This window comes from Cataglyphis hispanica, chromosome 6 (assembly GCF_021464435.1).
Source record: "Cataglyphis hispanica isolate Lineage 1 chromosome 6, ULB_Chis1_1.0, whole genome shotgun sequence".
Taxonomy (NCBI): domain Eukaryota; kingdom Metazoa; phylum Arthropoda; class Insecta; order Hymenoptera; family Formicidae; genus Cataglyphis; species Cataglyphis hispanica.
This window is the reverse complement of record NC_065959.1, coordinates 9342768-9363904: the sequence shown is the minus strand read 5'-3', so window position 1 is coordinate 9363904 and position 21137 is coordinate 9342768. Positions and strand designations below refer to the sequence as shown.

The window sequence follows — 21137 nt, the reverse complement described above, 5'->3', positions numbered from 1 at the left end:
TACTAAATTTTCTCTTCCGGCTGTATTTATATTACTACTCGGTCCGTTAAATAAAGATAAACTTTCATTGACGATAAAACGCGATATATGAAAGTCGCATTTTTAAAATCACGCAGTGACATTTTAACAAAATTTAAAAAATATCAATTACGTGTCGAAAAAGAAACAGGCTGTAAAATAGTTAAATTACGTAGTGATAATGCCAAAGAATATGTCAGTAAAGAATTTAATGATTATTTAGAAAGTCAAGGCATTAGGAAACAGCTATCAGTCGAGTATTCCGCAACAAAATGGGATAGCAGAACGTGCGAATAGAACAATCGTTGAAATGGCGCGTGCAATGTTAATTAAGTCAAATGTACCTAGATGTCTATGGGACGAGGCTGTTAATACAGCAGTTTTTTAAAGAAATAGATGCTCTTCAAAAGCTAATGGCAGTATAATGTAATCCGTATGAATTGTGGTCAGGTCAAAAACCAAACGTTAAATTTTTTAGGATTTTTGGATCTCAGGCTACATTTTTAAAGAAAGGACCTGGTATATCAAAATTTGATTCAAAGAGAGATGAAGCAATCCTTGTCGGTTATTCTAATGAGGCAAAAGCATATAGGATATGGATTCCTAATACTAGAAAAATAATTAGAAGTCGAGATGTTCGCTTTATCGAAGATATAGATGACAATAAGATAGAATATATCCCTATAAATTTATTATCTAATGTAAATGTTAGAGACGGGATGGAAACATTAAGAAAAAAATAATAGATGATAAAAATTCCACAATTGAAGAAAAGAATAGGTCAGAAGAATAGAAGAAAATATAAAAGAAATCTTAGATTCTAGTATAGAGGAAGATACGAAAGATGTTAGAAAAGTTTCAATTCCTAAAAGTAGTAAGAAAGCTAGAGGGAGATCTAAAATTATTAGAACAGGAAATCCAGGACTTCCTAAAAAACAATATCATACAACAAATATTGCAATAGGTAATTTAGAGAAAAATCCAGAGACAGTAGAAGAAATTTTAAAGAGACCCGATAAAGAAAAATAATTAGATGCTATGAAAAATGAATACAATTCATTATTAGAATGTAATACATGGAATTTAATTAAGAGGGAATCAAAAATGAAAATAATTTCGTCTAAGTAGGTTTTTCATATAAAAATATTTCAAAATGAAGAAATAGATAGATATAGATTAGTTGCGCATGGATGTGAACAAAAGTATGGCGTTGATTATATAGAAGTATATGCTCCTGTTGCGCGAATACAGACAATAAGAACACTCTTAGCGATAAGTGTAGAAAAGGGTTACCACATATATCAAATGGACGTAACCACATCTTATATACAAGGCGATTTATTAGAAACAATATATATGGAGCAGCCTCCAATGTTTGAACAAGATAAAAACAAAATATGTAGTGGCAACATAAACTTAGCTTTAAAATTAAAAGAAATTGGATTTAATGTAGAACCCTATGTTTATACTGGCAATATTAATAGCTATAATGTAATAATAGTTGTATATGTAGATGATTTATTTTTAGCTTCAAGTTCAATAGAAGTTTTGCAAAAAGTTAAGTTAGAATTAAGTAAAGTTTTTAAAATGAAAGACTTAAGTCCTGTAAGTGAAATATTGGGAATGCAAGTGGAAAGAGATGGAGACTTAGGATCAATAAAAATTTCACAGAAAAAAATATATAAATGAAATAGTTGAACGATTTGGAATGAATTTGTGTAAACCTGCAGATACTCCATTGCCTTCAGGTATTAAATTATCAAAAGAAATGAAGGCAAAAACTGCTCATGAAAAAAAAGAAATGGAAGATAAACCATATCAGGAACTAATAGGTAGTCTCCTTTATTTAGCTAATACAACAAGACCCGATATCTCATTTACAGTAGGAGTCTTAAGCAGATATAATCTAAATCCAGGACTAAAACATTAGAAATGCGCAAAACATGTTATCCGTTATTTAAAACAAACTTCCGATTACAAAATATTGTATCAAAAAATTGGAAAACTGTTACATATTTATACAGATGCAGCTGATACGGCTGGTGATCAAGATGATCGCAAATCTTGCTCGGGAAATGTACACGTATTAGCCGAGGGACCAATAAGCTGGTTTTCTAAAAAACAAACATCAATTGCGCTTTCAACAATGGAAGCCGAATATGTAGCCCTTGCCGAGGCAACAAAAGAAACTATACATTTGCGTAGACTAATTAAGGAAATGTATGGTGATAAGTATACATGCGATCCAACAGACATTATGCGATAACCAAAGCGCAATTGTATTGAGTAAGGAAAATATGCTTTATCAAAAAAGTAAGCATATTGACATAAGATGTGATTTCTAAGAATGCTCAAAGTAAAGGTCTAATTGACATAAAATTTATCATTAACTATCATGTTAATACAATGTATCAGACCTGATTCATAGAGAAATATATTAATAGACTTTCCTCAGTTGTAGATTCCCAAATCAATTTCTTTTTGTAAACTCATGTGGAACTTTCGCATTAAAACGTGTATGCGTGGAAACAATGTGTTCTGCCCTCTGCCTACGAGGAAAGGGGAGGGGGGACTCCACTACTATTAAAATTAGACACATTGGATTGGGTTGAATCTTTCTTCGCGTGAAAACTTGTAAACCCATGTGGAACCTCACTTTGCATTAAAAAGTATATCCATGGAGACAATTTGTATTGACACAATAGCGTTAAAATTATTATTTTATCACGTAACTCCTAAAATAATGGGTTTATGTGAAACATGTACATAACCTTTATTGTTCAGTTTTTTAATAGCTCCTTTTTTTGTTTGAAACATTTTTTCTAAAATCAATATTTTCGAAGATATGCAGCAAAAATGTTTGAAACTTTGGAAGGGCTTACGGGCAAACGGGGCCTGATCGGCGAAAAACCCTCAAGATGCTTTATACTCAAGTCAAAGACAAGTTTTGGTTAAAATTTTAGCGCAATCGGAGGTTTATTGTTTTCTTATTAGCTTAGTTTTCAAATTATAAAAAGAAAAAGCAGCAGCGCTGTAGTGCTCGATCAGCGCCTCACGTAAGCACTTGCATCGGACAGTGAGCTCCGCCTTTGCATACCTTCTGTACTCGTCTCGTAATTTGCTAACTATTTTTTTTTTATAATTTAAAAACTAAGCTTCAAACAAAATTTTTGTAAAGAAAAAAATAGTTTTTGAATTTATTCAGAAATACCTTTTAAGGATGCACAGTTGTTCTGGATCACTCAGTGTAAGCCGCGTAACAGCTAAGCGTTCACGCATTCTATCAGGTGCGCGGCTCACCAACGTGCGCCTGGCTAAAGATCAGCGATGATTGGCCAGACTTTACTCAATAATAATTCTTTTATTAAGCGTTATACAAAAAAATGATAAAAGATTTTTCGACTCAGTTTGATCCGCTCTATTTGCACACGAGTCTTGTCCCCATTAACCTGGGACATATATACATATATGCAGGGTGTCTTACAAAGATTATGCCAATGCTCGTGAGCGGGTAGAGGACAGTAAACAGAAAAGTTTTTTACATTTTGCAATTTTTGCAATAATTATTGAAATATTAATTTAAAAATATTGACGAATGAGCATGCGTTTTGCGTTGCTATCGGCTAGATCATGGGATATATATATATATATATATATATATATATATATGTATATATATATGTACAGGGTGTTCGGCGTCATTTGCATCACCAGTCATGCAAATAGAGCAGCTAAAACTGAAGAGAAAAGTCCTGTACCACTTTGCTATTTTTGCAATAATTTTTGAGAAATTAATTAAAAAAGATCGACCAATTCGCGTGAGTATAAAAGCGCGACGAGAAAGAATGGCCCAAAGACAACCCAAAAGTTTGTGGTCGCTAGGCGCGAGATAAAATTTTGGCAGGAGCTCTCTACAAATGACAACGGTTACATACGAGCGATACATAAAAATGGATTCTCGCATCCTAGCAACCACACATCAATGGGTTGTGCCTTTTTACTGTTTGTGCTTATACTCACGCGAATTGGTCGATCTTTTTTAATTAACTTCTCGAAAATTATTACAAAAATGTAAAGTGGTACAGGACTTTTGTTTTCAGTTTTACCTGTTCTACCTGCACACAATCGGTGATGCGATTGAGTTATGAAGGTGAAACTTTTAAAATGGGACACCCTGTATATATATATATATATATATATATATATATATATATATATATATATACAGGATGTCCCATTTTCAAAGTTCCACCCTCATAACTTTTCAGGATCAACATTTGGAGAAAAACGATTCGGATAAAAATTGTAGGGAACAAAGAGGGTTATCTAATAGTGACCTTGGATTTGACATTAAAGGTCATTTTCAAGATCATTTGAAGGTCATTTACAGATAAAGCGGATTAAACCAAGCAGAAAAATTCTTTATTATTTTTTTGTATAACGCTTAATAAAAGAATTATTATTGAATAAAATCTGGTCAATCATCGACGATCTTTAACCGAGCACGTCAGTGAACCGCGTGCTTAGTAGTGGTGCGCCGCCGTAGTTGTGGAGCGTTCTCGTACACTATCAGACGCATGGCTCACCGACGTGCGTGCGGCTAAAGATTGGCGGTAATTGGCCAGATTTTACTCAATAATTTCTTTATTAAGCGTTATACAAAAAAATAGTAAAAAACTTTCCTGCTTGATTTAATCCGCTCTATTTAGCCATTACGGGTGGAGAGATTATTATCAGACACCCTGTATATGTTCCTGCTATATATTACATTATATAATAATAAATTATAATATATAATGTGTAATATATAATATATAATGTATATTATAAATATTATACATATGTTATATATTAATATTATAAATATTTATAATATTAATGTATAATATATAATATATTATATGTATAATAGTAAATTAGTACATTAATATTATAAATATTTATAATATTAATATATAACATATGTATAATATTTATAATATATATTATATAATAAGGGGAGGTTTCGTTTGCCTACATTCCCGATTTTCTACAGAGCGATTGCCTACAAGCATTATTGTACACATATAAAAATTAAAAATACGAACGTACGTTTGTACACATGTCATTATTATGCACATACACATTGTACACATGACATTATTGTGCACATAATATAAGAAATTCATATTAACGTTTTGTACACATGACATTATTGCGCACATACACATTCATATGATGTTAGCTGACGACTAACACTTTTTTTAAATAATTATGTGTGAAATCAATTGTATTTTGTTTGTAGATGATTGTAGTGCATTTATTTTTGTTTGTTAGTTTATAATTAATTTTTAATTAATTAATTAAAGTTTGAAATATATCAAAGTACATAAATGGACAGGAAGCAAGCGAGCACAACACACACACGGGGAGGGGCGGTGCAAGCGGGGCCTTCGGATCTCCTTCCGCATCCACCCCGCCGGTAGGCTGAGTGAACCTGGCTTTACATTGTAATACAATTGATTTCACACATAATTATTTAAAAAAAGTGTTAGTTGTCGGCCAACATTATACAAATGTGTACAATGTGTATGTGTTTTATAAATTAATAATTCTATTATTAGTATTATTAATATATTAATTTTAATTTTATTATCATAATGTATTTATTTAATGGATGTCATTAATAAAGTATTTTCTTTTTCGTAAAAAAGTATTTTTAACACAATATTTTACTCATATTACGAAACCGCTATATGCATTACTGAACTCACACTACCTCAGGAGTATTGCAAAATTAGCCGGAAATAAGCAATTTCCTAGAATCTACTTTTGTTAAAAAGTTTTCGTTAAAATTTACTTTAAAAGTTAAATATATATATATATATATATATATATATATATATATATATATATATAATAAGGTAATTTAAAAAAAATTATTATTTTCTTGCAGCATGCTGAAAACAATTTTGGAATGCGAAAATAGTAGTCAATACTTCCAACGCATTTCAGAAGATACGCTTTATTTTTAATCACAAGTTTAAATTTTTACTGACTAATAAGAACGCAGATGGTAGTGCATCACTTTCAAAAAAAAATAATTTTTTTATGAATTGATTATTATGCATAGACTGCGAAATTTTTTGATTCTAGATTTTATTTTGTGAACAAATAATTTGTAGTTAGAAGTTTAACAGGCAGGAAAATATCTATTATTTGATAACAGAGACAAATTTTTTGTTCTTATAAAAAAGCACACTCGACTAATTCTAATAACAGAAGATGATTTCACATATACACAGATACATAACTACCATATACCAAACGCATATCTACTAATCAGAAGTTTCCATAGATATAGCGTTTATACATGGATACATATTAATGCGCAATAAACCATCTCAACAGGTTCTATACCAAGTACAAATATCAATTTGAGTTTTTTATAATAAATTCTTCAGTACCTTCTTAAAAAGGCAAAAACGAGAAAAATATCAAGGCAAAGTCCCTAAATCGAGACTCAAACCTTTTTTCGCTTGCCAAGCGACTGTTTTTATCACTGACAATGAGCTATTCAGACTCTGCATCCACAATATTTCTCATTCATTTATAATTATCCATTACTTTAATGTCGTCATGTTTTTAAAATCCATGTTCAAAATCTATTGATAAGTAATTGTTGCTGCTTATCTAGTTCATCATAAATAAAGCAAAAAATATAAATTATGTAATTCAACTTTTAATAATAAAGATAATAAAGACAAATTATTGGTAATTAATCTAAATATTTTTTTGCAGTTTTTCCCGAATAATGTAGAATATAAATCATTGTTCACAAAATTGCTGATACGTTATCGAAATATTCCTTTTATGGAACTATATAAAATATAATTATTAAATGATTAATACAATAAATACAATTTATGATAATACAAATACAAGCCATCGCCACTAAAACATTTTTTAAACCCAATCTAATCCTGACAAGAGTCCATAAGGACAATGGTACTATCGCTCTTGACAAGCAAAATATTTAGAGTGTTGAAGAATCATTCATAGAAACATACATTAGGTAATTATTCAGAATCACGGCTCCACCTACAAATAGGCTGCAAATTTTTTTGATAACTTTTTATACTTAGAGAATAATGTAAATACCATTTTTTAATCGGGGAAAGCTCAAAAAAAAGGTTATTAAAATTATATAAAGTATTCTCTCTCTCTCTCTCTCTCTCTCTCTCTCTCTCTCTCTCTCTCTCTCTCTCTCTCTCTCTCTCTCTCTCGCTCGCTCGCTCGCTCCCTCTCTCTCTCTCCCTCTCTTTATCTTGACGTCACGATACTGCTATCAATTGCGTCACTTAATACATATCATATACATATGCATGCACATACATATTGTCTCTCAAGGCGTATTGCACACTCAAGCGAAAAATCTGCGAATAATACATGAGCGTTGTAAACGCACCTTGAGGGACAAAATCGCTTTGTATGTGTGTGTGCAGGCATACATGAGTCTAAAAGTTGAAGAAGAAATTTTTTTCATAATTCTGGACCTAATGATTATCATACCTCAGGATTGACAGCACCAATCTTATTGAAACTGGTTGCAATCGAAAGCTTCCATTCGCATTATATGATAAAAGTGCCATTAGATTTTTCATTATGGCTTTAGTTTCTAAGGTATTTTAATCAAAAGTTTATCAAAATCATTATAGACATAAAACTCCGGATAAGCTACTTGGTAACGCCGTAGTCCTTGTACATAGGCAAACTCTTCACATGACAGAAAATTTTTGTCATGTACTTGGCAATTTTTTTTATGAACTTCGAGCGACGCTACCGCGTCGCCTGATGATTTTAAATAAAAATCATATATATGAAATAAATATCGTGTATATGATTATTTTCATAAATCAACTTTTTTAGAACGCTATCTGAATTTTTTTGTCTCAACATTTTATTTATCTGAAAAAACAATTGTCTTCATGATTTTTATTTTCGCATCCAGAGTTTCACTTAAAAAATATTAAGTTATAATAATTTTTCTCGAATGATTACCCATAGAAGTTTATTTTTCAAATTTTTTACCCAAATCTTAAAACATTATTTAATAAGCCAAAAATAAGAAATAAATATTAATTAAGAAGCGAAGGACGAGGCTTATATTTTATGATACCGTACGTTCCCTCTATATCCGAGCGATATACATTTGTCGTTTACTAAGTGTGGTAAATTTCCGTAAGATCGCGCCACACATTCAATTTGGAGTCGTGTTGCCTGAAAAATTTCCTTTTTCAAATCCATCTAGACAAAATTTCAGGCAGAAGTAAAACGTTGTTTACGTTCGATAGTCATTTGAAGCGAGTGGTTTGGCTGTATGAGCCGTCTCACAAATCCATTACGTTACAATGGCAAAATTGCACGAATTGGGTTTCAAATTAATTTCTCATTCACCCTATTCTCCGAATTTGACTTTGTGTGACTTCTTCCTTTTCCCAAATTTAAAAATCTGACTTGCTGGAAAGAAATTCTCGTTGAATGAGGAGGTCGTCGTTGTCGTCAACGAGTATTTTGCAGGCAGCTTTGAGACAGCCACTTGAGACACTTTTCCAATGGTATTGAAAACTCGCTGGGCTAAATGTATAGCCCCTCGATAAAAACTATGTTAAGAAATAAAGTAGATTTTTTTTTTAAATGTGTTTTACTATTTTTTTACTAAACTTATCAAATGACTTTCGTATTAATATTACGAAGAATCTTGATGTCAAATTATCCTACTTTAGTCTTAATAAATTACGTAATTACATTAGAGTTCACAAAGACACTCTTTCTAAAGCTTTACATAACAATGTTATTTATAAGATTAACTTATAATTGTAGCACTTCATATATCGGTTAAACAGGCAAACATTTATGTACAAGGATATCTGAGCTTTGCAATTATAATATATATTAGATGGAATACAATGAATCGTTTCAATCGATCATAGGTTAGAATTTAATCATGATTTTGATTGGAATAAAGTCAAAATTCTGGATAATAAACCTTTACTTAAAAAATGCTTGATTTCTGAAATTGTGTACATAAAAAGACAGGAAAATATCCTTAATTTGCAGACAGACACAGAATGTTTATATTATGCTTACATGGATGTGTTTGATAAGTTATCAAAGCTTTGAAAATCACGCAGTTATTTATAACACTTCTCTATTCATATTTACTTTTTGTAGTTATATGAAAAGACTTGACTTTTCTGTCTCGAACATCCATGTGTAACATTTGCTTTTTGTACAACATAGATGATTCATTCAAGTTCATTTGGTATATTTACAGTGCAAGTTGTTTTTAAAGTAATATACTTTATTAGACAGTTTCTTTCTGTCTCGAAATTCCATTATATTACATTTATCTTCTGACAACATGGACGACTCACTTTTGTTATGCGTATTATTCCTGTTACTTAATTAATTAATTTAATATAATATATTTTATATACTTTATAATTCCGCTGAAATAGTCAAAAAAAAGATCGAAACGTAAGCTTTTTATGATTGTATCTATCTATCTAGTTAAGATATCAATGTAATTTAATTATAATATATAAAACATATACCCACAAATTACCGCGCTGGCTTTTGATTGCCTTTTGTATCCTCCATATGTTATGATAATACAATTCATAATAAATACAATTATTATATGATCAATCACTTATAAAAATGTATTTTTAATGAAGAATTTTTTAACTATTTTATTTTATAACATCCAATATATATTATTTATTAGCAATATTTTGTGTAAAAACATTATTCTTTTTCTTGCACTATTCCACTATACTCTTGTAACCGTTAATAATTTATTATCTTTTACTTTATTACTTCTCTTCCTTATTGCACTATTTCACGATATTCTTAATGCGCGTGAATTTAGCTGCGCGTGATTGGCCGCAATTATAGTGATGGAAGTATAGTCGCTTATTAAAGAAACATTAGAACCGTGGCACAAAAAACTTAAGCAGTAAAGGTCGTAAATAAAAAAAAACTTAAGCAGTAAGACTTAAATCGTAACGAATTGATCAATCACAGTAAGATAGCCACATTGGAACTTAAACAACGCTGAAAATTTCGTATGGATGACATTCTTAAGTTTTACTGCTTAAGTTTTTTGAGTACCACGGTTCTAGACTTAAGAATTTCATCTATACGGAATTTTCAGCGTTGTTTACGTTTCAATGTGGCTGCCTATTATTATTCCGTATAAGACCGTAATTGGTCAATTCGCTCACGTCTTAAGTTTTACTACTTAAGTTTTATGTGTCGTGGCTTTTAATTTCTAACATAACCATTATTTATCGCTGTGATAAACATCCTCAGATAAACGTAATCTAAAAATCTCGAGAGAGCTGTTCCAACAACAAGTATGGTTATTGTGTTTGAAATAATGTGAGAAATTATTGTCAAAAAATGACATGGTTCGCAGTACCAAATTGCAAAACCGAAAAATGACAGAGAAATATCCTCTCTGATGTCTCTCGCCACCGTGGTCAATTCTACTTTAACAATTCTAGTAGCCACTAAAAAACTAAAAAGTGCTTTTCTAAAGCAATCTTTTCTGATCATTAGAGATTTCCAGATGTAGATGAAAGACCGTGGACACAAGATGCTACCATGTAACTTAACTTTTTTACTTGTCAAATTTCAGAGCGCCGCTAGTGCAATCTTTTGTCGAGTGCATTAACCGTACAAGACTACGCGAATATACAGGATGTCCGATAATTCGCGGACTTCCTTTAAAGGGAAGGTAGAGGGTGTTATTCTGAATAGAAAAGTCCTGTACCATTTTGTGATTTTCTCAATATTTAAGAAAATATTAATTTTAAAAGATCAGCCAACGAAGTGCCGCGAAAAGCTCGTGGCGCGAAAATGCCTCTCACTGTCAATTGATACTCGGTCCGCGGCGAAGCAATGGGAGGAGCAGTTTGCGAGCATGCTTCGCTATGGCAACCAAAAGAAATACACACATAATGCGCGCTCTGTTTTATGTATGTGATCTTTTCATTATGTGTGTATTTTTTTCAGTTGCCATAGCGAAGCATGCTCGCAAACTGCTCCTCCCATTGCTTCGCCGCGGACCGAGAATCAATTGACAGTGGGAGGCATTTTCGCGCCACGAGCTTTTCGCGGCACTTCGTTGGCTGATCTTTTAAAATTAATATTTTCTTAAATATTGAGAAAATCACAAAATGGTACAGGACTTTTCTATTCAGAATAACACCCTCTACCTTCCCTTAAAAGGAAGTCCGCGAATTATCGGACACCCTGTATATAACTTGAAATGCGGAGATCAAGCAACGAAGAAGAAAATAATAGGAGGCATTCCAATGTTGCATTCTTATCTCAAATCATTGAAAAAGAAAGCAAGACGTGATGCCAATTAATGTCCTATATTTAGGATTATCCCTCATGTACTCCAATTGAAGGGAGTGTGAGTAAGACAGTTATAGGACAGGATAGACATTGATTTCGATTGTCATACATGTATACATCTAGTTACCTAGAAACATCCTTTCTGCTCCTAAGTGTACGTGTATATGCGCGATATCATTATATTTCTTTGTATGTGTTGCATACGTATATAGTACGTATAGGGTGACAGTGGTGTTTTTTAAATGAAAATTTCCATATTTTGATTTTGCATCGCAATATCTCTACTTTATAGAACATATAGAGCGAAAAAAGCCACTTTCCTTAATTCAAATTCAAATTATCGATTAAATCAAGAATTCGATTGATTTAGCCATTATTCAGATCTGATAATTTAAGATACTTTCAACTGTCTGATTTGCACATAGATACCCAGAGTACTTTGCTGTTGCTGATTTGACGCGAGATATTACCACGTTTTTTGATATTGGGACTTTTTTGACATATTAAATTGCATTAAAAATATTTTTATTGAATACAAATTATACATTTTTTGTAAAATTTATGTAAAAATCAAAAATTTTGTGCTTGCAAAAATTAATATAATAAATTAATATAATAATTTAAAAAAGGTGCATTAGAAAAAAGATATATACCTTCTACGCAAAGCAGCAGTACACTCATCAATGTCTGTGCGAATATAGCCATATTGAAAGCGTATTCAAGACTGTCAGCCAGTTTTATCAGATGGCAATGCCTGCCAATCAACATCCGCATTTTTCTTTTGCAGACTCGCTCTTCCATTTCAATGTCAGCAAAGTCCATCTGAAGTACTTCGAATTGTCCGCATAGGTGCATAGTGAGACCAAAAAAGAAACCATCATTTCCGCAGTGCGAGGTGGCGTTGACGAAAATCTGCGCGATTTGTAGCAATAAGATGCAGCTGTGGGCAATCCCGGACAACGATCCGAACACACAGTAAGTCGCCAGGAAATATGTTGGCAATATGGTGGCATTATCGTTCGCTTCGGCCGCATTTAGCCAGGGTCTCAAACTGTCGAACGGCACTACCATAAAGAGAAATGACACGCCCGATGCATAGCCCAGGTACAATATTGTCAGAGACACGATCCTGCCAACGTTGGTATACCTCATCATGACTTCTCGCCGTCGTGTGTCCCAGGATATTGACCAATCATCAATGAGGGAGGTTACCAGGATGTAAGTATGCTTCCAAGTCATCCGGACGACAAGTAGCTTGGAGAGGCTGACGACAGACGAGAGGTCCATCAAAAAAGCTTCCATCATATCCTCGGTACCGAGACACTGTCGATAAACTTCCAAGGATAAGCTGCCGATAGTACTGATCTAATCGCCAGGGATGATTATGATTAATTCTCGCGATTATCTTTTTATTTTTAATCTCTAATTATTCAAAAGTTTATACATCTAAATATTTTTATTCCAAAAAAAAAAAAAGAAACAAAAACATCAAAGAAAATAATACCGAAATATTTTTTATTATATATAACTTTAACTTTATTTGATATTATTTCATGTTGATGATATAAATAATTAATTTTCGACTTTTACCTGAATCAAAATAGCTAAGACGCATCGTGCAATAGATTTGTGTTCTTCTGCATTTAAAGGCCAAACTCCAATTATGCCAAGAACTTTTTCGTAAACATTTATAGCGTGATAAGTTTCGTTGTTCCAGTTTTTTGCTTTTTTCATTATAAATATTATCAATATTTTTCTATATTTTTTCTAAGAATTATAATTTAAAAGATCTAAATAAAAGACAAAAATTATTGAAAATATAACGTAATGCAAATGCAAACAAAAAATGCAATTCTTCATCATTAGTAATGCAGTACCTCGAGTATTTTAATAACAAAATATTTAAATATATTTTATTCGATGTTACTCTTTAATAAAAAATCCAAGTTGAACAAAATTATTGATACTAGTTCTGATAAAGTTTATCTGATTTCTTTTCACTGTGCGAAATTTTATGGAACTGAAGACTTACTATAAGGCAAGAGCAAAGTGACTTTGCTACCCCTTAAGGCCGGAGTGTCCTTCTTTGATCTTTTATTCATGCAAGCAGTAGTCACACGGAAACAGAATCGACGCAACAAAATAACATGTTTCTATGATTGATGACTGTCTTACGAAAAGTTTTGCATTTTTTCCGATTACAGATCCTGTCCAGAATATACGTACGTGCAAATATTCGCGATAGACAATGCACGCGTCTCTTTTATTTAGAATAGAAATATTGAAAGACATGCAAAAATTAATAATGCATTGCAATTCCTATGTCGCGATTGTAACCAAAATTAAAGTGATATATAGTATGCTTCGAATTCGTTTACTATGAATCGTCAGTCTATCGTTTTATGTTGTTGCCGTGAGTTTAAGCAAGAAAGAATAGATGATATAGTCCAGTCGGGATAGACATTGGAAATCGCATTAATTAATTGCAACAATTTTATTTTTTTATTCGTTGGAGGGGATCATTAGTAGTCTAAATCCAGATTTTTGGGACTCCATCCTTGCTTCAGCCGCCATCTTGAATTTAAAAGTGAATTTGTTTTTATTAAATAACTCGTTTATTTTCAACTTTAGACTAAAAATGGACTAAAAAGGAACCAAACTTGTAGGAAATTTAATTCTCTACAATTTTAGTTATTAGCATTTTTCGTCTGCAATCAATATTTTTCGACTTACACCTGAAAAAGGAGGATGCAATTTAATTATTATTTTGTATTATCTCATTTACTTTAGCGTATAAACGATAATAAACAAAGTTGTAGGGAATAAAATTTCCTATTACTTTGGTAAGAGTTGACCATGGAAAAAAAAAATATATATATATGTATATGTATATATGTATATACAGAGTGTCCGGCGTCAATCGCCAGTGGTGCGCCACTCTGACATTCAACGTTCTCGCACACTATCAGGCGGGCAGCTCACCGACGTGCGCTCGACTAAAAATCGGCGATGATTCTAGATGAGGCTAGACTTCACTCAATAATAACTCTCTTATTAAGCGTTATAGAAAAAAATGGTACAGGACTTTTCTCCTCAGTTTTACTTGCTCTATCTACACACGATGGGTGATGCAATTGACGCCGGACACCCTGTATATAAAAAAATAAAAAATATAAAAAAATATAATTCAAATTTTACGTTGTAAAAAGCCACGCAGTTGTTGAATAAGTCAAAAAAAATTCTTTTACACCTCTCTTTTCCTTTACCATAAGCGTAGAACTGAAAGTATTAACCCTAAGAGAAAAAAGATATGGACTAAAGTAGTAGAAAATTTTATACCCTACAACTTTTTTTATTATCTTTTATACGCTAAAGTTAAAAATAAACGAGATAATACAATAATTAAATTTCATTCCCTTTTTTCAGATTTAAGTCAAAAAATATCATAGACAAAAAATGCTAATGACCAAAGTTGTAGAGAATTAAATTTTCTACAAATTTGGTTCTTACTATTTTTAGTTTAAAGTTGAAAATAAGCGAGTTATTTAATAAAAACAAAGTCATCCTTAAATTTAAGATGGCGGCTAAAGCAACAAAGATGGAGTCCCAAAAATCTGAATTTAGACTACTAATGACCCTCTCCAACGTATAAGAAAAATAAAATTGCTGCAATAAATTAATGTAATTTCAGCTTTTTTTTTGTCTAAGCCAATTGGACTAATATAAAATATTTTGTATTGTTAAACGGAAAAAATTCAAGATTTTTTATTTTTGTTAAAATAGTATAATTAAAAATCAAATAATATGCGTGTATATGCGCACATTTCGAGTAGCAAACAAATACCTGAATATTCGGATATTTCATTATTCGATCCAAATTATTTCTAACAAAAAAGGAGGGCGTCTCTTGACAAGCATCATCAGAAATATATCATCACGAAATAATAAAACAATCACGATTGTACGCTTTTCACATCATTTGATATGTTTCCGTCGCCGTTTTTCCCATTTTTGAAGTAAAATTTAATGGCAGTCCGTTGCTCCATTCTTAAAATCACGAATGCAAAACGAACAATGCAATCTTTCAATGTGCACTGTTAAAAAACTATTGCACATGAAAAACAATGCAATGAAAAAAATGTGGGAAATTTCAAAAGATTGTACTATACCTAGTACTATTTTCAGTAATTATTGAAGGATAGTGCCACTAATACTATTAAAAAAAGATCGATCTTGGAACTTTTTGAACGTACTAGATATATGAATATTTAATATTGAAATGTAAATAATATACTTAACATATGATATTTCTGATTAGAATTGAATTCTAAAATAATATAGGTATTATTATACAGGATGTCTGACAGGTAAGTAAGTGATCAAATAAAAAGGAGGTAAATTGAGTCAAAATGAAAAGAAAAATTCTGTACTATTTTTTTGTATAACACTTAATAAAGGAGTTATTATTGAATAAAGTCTGACCAATCAGTGCCGACCTTTCGGCGACGTACTATCAGGCGAGCGACATACGTCTGGCTAAAGATTGATACGGATTGGCCAGACTTAATTCAATAATAATTTCTTTATTAAATGTTATACAAAAAAAATGGTTCAAGACTTTTCGATCCAATCTACCTCTATCTTTTGTTTGGTCACTTACTTATTGAATATATAATTTATACATAATAATAATTTATAAACATATAAATATTTTTAAAATTAAAATATATGATTGATATAATTTATTCAGAATTATCTTTAAACTACTTTACAAAGTAAATAATTGATGATATTGCACGCACAAGTCCTCCATAAGAATATAAATGATTTATTCATTTAGCATAACACGCAGGACCGAGAGATATGACACTGTGGATTTTAAAATATCTTTGAACGTAATCATGTTCATGGGCAAAAACTTTCCGGCCGTCAGTTGATGTGGAATACTAGTTCGTATTAGAATAATCTGAAAGTCTCTGGCTACATTGGCCGGCAGATCGTACCAATTACAATTGTAAGTGACGTAAGATAGCGCGATGCTTCTCATCTCCAAGCAATCACCGGCGAATGTGTAAAATGACAATTGGATCATCATTAAAAGTAAAACGCTAGTGTTATGTATAATCATAGCTAGATTGCCAAGACGTAATGACACGATTAACATAAAGCCTGGAAAATATTACCGTAGTGTTTATATCGTCAAAATTTGTCAAAATTTGCGAGATTCTATATTTTATTGCAAATATTGTACAAAAAAAAGTTTTTATGTAAAAATTACAACTATGTTTAAAATTTATTCAAAATTAAAAAAAGACTTTAAGTCTTTTTATTATATAAGTTATTTTTCTATAGACGCATAATTCATAATCGTTTTATATAATTATAAATCTCTTCATATAATAATTAATTTTTTAAAGTTAAATAAAAATTAAATTTGAAACTAATTTGAAATTAAATTTATAAATCTATTTTTGCAAAAAATATAATTTTATACGATAAGAAGTTTAATTTTCGAAATCTTTAATTTTAACAAAATCTTATTTACGTATATGTTTAAAGGTGCATTACCATCTATACACATGAGAGTGGTAGTAACGAACAGATATATCAAAATGTTCGCATTAAACGATTCCTCCATACAGTTGGCCAAACGGATAAGCTGGCAGTGTCTCTGGACCGCTTCGGCTATCGAGCGATGCGCGTCGTTGATCTTGAATTCAGACAGCTTGATGCTCAAAACATCAAACTGGGCGCACAGATGCATGGCCAACCCGAAGAAGAAACTGGTGGTACCAAAGGTCGATATGCCAGTGATAAACATTTGTATCGCCTGGATAATCATAAACGCCTGACGCGACGATTCGCTTCGAAACACACAAGACTCGTAAAATCGATCCTTGTGGCTCATATTTGTATTATCAATCCCGTTATCATGCTTTTTTCTAGTGTTTGCCGATATTGCCACAGAGATGTAAACACTGACTATGGTACCCACCAGAATGAAGGTGAGTGTCGTCACGCGCGTCGACATTGTCGCGTACTTCTTCATGATCGAGCGTACTCTTTTATCCTTATGCGTCGTCCAATCATCCATCATGGAGATGATTATCTCGAGTAATTTTTTCCGATAGATACGAGGTGTGATCAGTCTTGTGACGGCTAACGCGGCGGCGGCGCCGGGTGTTACATAGTCAAAAGACTTTTTCGCGCCATTACAATGAAGATAAATTTCGGTAAAATAAATGCACATCGGCATCGCCTGCAGAATTACAATAAAAATATTGTATTGCAATAGATTATAATACTCAAATATAATCCTTTTTTTTAGTAAATCAAAGATATAAAATTAATAAATATAAAAAGGCTCAAGAGATAAGAACAATAACCAGAACATTTTTTTATATTTTTATTAAAAACATATTTGTATACGCAAATATTATTGATGCGATTAAAAGATGCTATTTTTAGACAATAATACGTAAAAAAACAATAACAAAATTTATTTAAATAATAAATAAATATATATATTGTTTTTGTAATTATCATCATAGGTCAGCCGAGTTCGTATGACTATGAAAAGAATAAATTTCAAACTATATATTCATGCTTTTAGAATTTTATATACTTTATATACTCAATGCGGAAATGATTAAGCTTGTAAATTTATAATTTTGAAACACTTTAGGCTAATTAACAAAGATCTAAAATTAAATAATTTTTATATACATAATTATTATTATATGTATATTAATTATTATTATATATTATATAAATAGTTATTATTACAAATTAAATAAATAATCATGATAAAACTCTCAAAGTTGGGTCTATGACCTTCATCTTGACATATGTTGTCAAAGAGGTTCTTCTAAGTAATTCTCCACAAGAATTAAATGGCGGACGGCATTTGTTTAAAAGATAAATTAAAGCTTCGTATGTGGAACACCGCTCTCTGCTTATAGTGTGAAAAGAGATATATATTTAAATAGGTTAGGTTATATCTGCTGGAAGTGAAGTCCTTCCCGTAGGGGTGACAGACTCCACTACGTCCACGCATATACTTTACAACAGGAAGTGAATTCTACTCTACAATTATTGTGTGAATAAGAAAGTGTATGCGTGGATGCAGTGAGTTCCGCCCCCCCCCCTCTACGGCAGGGCTCCACTTCCGGAAGATAAACCAAATTTTAAATCAGAAATAGGTTTGAGTTAGGTTATATCTTCTGGAAGTGGGGCCTCCCCGTAGGAGGGGGAAGGAGAGGGGGCAGAACCCACTGTGTCCACGCATGTAGTTTGCAAGACAAAGTAAAGTTCACTCTTTAATGCTTTATAACTTTTGAATGGATCGTGATCGCTTTTTTTAAGGTCAGAGTCACTTAGAACGATTGATCTTGACAACATATTTCAAAGTCAAAGTCATACATAAGGTTTTTCCCTTTCTGTATAATTACCGTTATATCTTTTAAACTAATGCCGCCACTTAATTCTTGCGGAGAATTACTCAGAAGAATCTTCTTGACATCAAGGTCAAGAACATATATCAAGGACAAGATTATCGGCGTATAGGCCCAACTTCCAAAGTTTTACCATCATGGTAATTATTATATATTATATAAATAATTATTATTATAATTAAAATATTTAAAATATAATAGATAATAAATATAATAGATAATAAAAATTATATGACTATAATTAGATTTATGTTAATTAGATCTATGTTAATTAATCTAAAGTGTTTTAAAATTATAAATTTACAAAGTTAATCATTTTTGCACTAAAGTATATAAAATTCTAAAGCATGAATATATAAGGTGTCCCAAAACTTTTGACACACCCGAAGTGTGAAGGTAGATTGAACCAAACTGAGTCGAAAAGTCCTGTACCATTTTCCTCTATAACGCTTTAGAAAGAAGTTATTATTGAGTAAGTCTGGCTAATCAGCGCCGATCTTTAGCCGGACACACGTCAGTGAACCGCGCGCCTGGTAGTGGTGTGCCACTGTAAGAGTTGAACGCTTACGCACACTATCAGGCGCACGGCTCACTGACGTGCGCTTGACTAAAGATCGACGATGATTGGCCAGACTTTACTCAATAATATCTCTTTTATTAAGAGTTATTCAAAAAAATGGTACAGAACTTTTCGATTTCGTTTGGCCCAATCTACTTTCGACTTCGTTTGGCCTAATCTACCTTCGGATGTGTCAAAAGTTTCGGGACACCCTGTATATATAGTTTTAAAATTATTCTGTTTATAGACATATTATTCACGATTCTGCTGACAGACAATTTACTATTCTGTGTATAACTGTATTTAAAAAAAAGAAAAAGAAGAAAACAATTACATGGATCTTTTTGGATACACTGTTATATCGTAAGAAAAAATCACACTCACAGGAAATTTTCAGCATAAGTAAAAAAAAAATGAATAACTATTTTTAATATATGTGATATGATGTTATATTAATATTCATATTAATCAATGTAACTATATTCGATTAAATTTTATAAAGATGAAGTGCGATTAATAATAAATGACTCATTTAACGGAACTTGCTTCAAAAAATACGGCAATAATCCATCTGAGATCCATAAAAAGATCCTTCTTTTTTACAGGCCAAATGCCAATGCAACTCAGGGCTAATTTTTGCACCGATAATATCATGGTGATATTGCCTTCGTATATTCGATTATTCCAAGTCCGAAGAGTTTCGTCATAGGTATGTATAAGCGTGAAAGTTCGCTTTTTTTAAAATACCACATTATGCATCTTTTATTCGCGTGCGACTGCCTCCAGCCGCGCTGACTTTTCGCAGAGGAAAACATTTTTCGCAATCCTTTCTTGAAGAAAAAAAAATTAGCACGTTATATATAAATGTTCAATTTATACAAAACCGTTATCTTAAGACATACGGATATTGTATCGTAGTTTTTCTTTATCTATTGCCTCTTATAAAAATATTTAAATCTTAAAATATTGCGTGTTTCTCTCATAAGAAATATATGTATTCATGTCTATATATACGTGTCTATATGTCAACGTCGCGAAGAACTTAAACTTCCTTTTCTAATTTCTTATTTATGGATAGTGAATTTTATTTAAACTGCTATTTTTCCGTAAAAAGAGAAATATTGAAAAATTCCGATATATTTACGCTACGATTATGCATCTATAAAATTTATATGATTCTTTATAAATTGAGAGTATATTATACAATCTTCTTCTTGCAACTTTAAATATTAAATTCTAACTATATATATATTATGTAAAATTGCGTCGCATCATTTTCTAAAGCACACATATTTTTGTTTGTTTCATAAAAGGGAATGTTAGTCGCAATTGTATTATTCCAGTGAGAACGATTCTTTGTTAAAAAATTCTCATGTTATATTCGCAAAATCTCGCGACAGTTATTTTAATACATGTAAGAATTAACAATTTTTTTACGAAAAAACAAATAAAATATCAACACATATGAAATATCAATGAATCGATTACTCAAGAGTTGACATTGTGTCATTGTAATCGGTTAAGTGTTTCTTTTCAATAATTTAAAACAAAAATAATAAATTAAATAAGAAATTATGTATAAATAAAAGAAAAATAAAATTAAAAAATAAATAAAATAATTAAAAAATTTTATATAATTAAACAGTTCAATAGAAAAAAAATATATTTAAGATGTAAATAATAATAATAAATAATAA

General features: G+C 31.3%; 2 protein-coding genes across 2 annotated transcripts in view; both read right to left on the bottom strand.

The window, feature by feature from the left end:
* The window catches only part of LOC126850590 (odorant receptor 22c-like), a 33445-nt gene extending 20284 nt beyond the window's left edge, over positions 1 to 13161 (bottom strand). Inside the window, exons 1-2 of the mRNA XM_050593735.1 lie at positions 13018 to 13161; positions 12081 to 12792 (exon numbers count right to left, since the gene is read on the bottom strand). Coding sequence (XP_050449692.1) covers positions 12081 to 12792; positions 13018 to 13161 — 856 coding nt within the window. The remainder of the gene's footprint in view (positions 1 to 12080; positions 12793 to 13017) is intronic.
* A 3094-nt stretch (positions 13162 to 16255) lies between these two features.
* LOC126850589 (uncharacterized) lies at positions 16256 to 20094 on the bottom strand. The gene is made up of 3 exons (XM_050593734.1): positions 19987 to 20094; positions 16996 to 17686; positions 16256 to 16596 (listed from the first exon to the last, which is right to left on the bottom strand). Exons 1-3 carry the CDS (start codon positions 20092 to 20094, stop codon positions 16256 to 16258), a joined length of 1140 nt encoding a protein of 379 aa, XP_050449691.1.
* Positions 20095 to 21137: the final 1043 nt, after the last annotated feature.

Bases quoted from the DNA above. Each gene is read 5' to 3' on its own strand.
- LOC126850589 (XM_050593734.1), bottom strand. From the start codon at position 20,094: ATGATATTATCGGTGCAAAAATTAGCCCTGAGTTGCATTGGCATTTGG. The intron at 17,687-19,986 runs GCAAGTTCCGTT...GTAATTCTGCAG, and splicing joins TTATTGCCGTATTTTTTGAA to GCGATGCCGATGTGCATTTA. The intron at 16,597-16,995 runs GTAATGCACCTT...AATATTTTCCAG, and splicing joins CACTCTCATGTGTATAGATG to GCTTTATGTTAATCGTGTCA.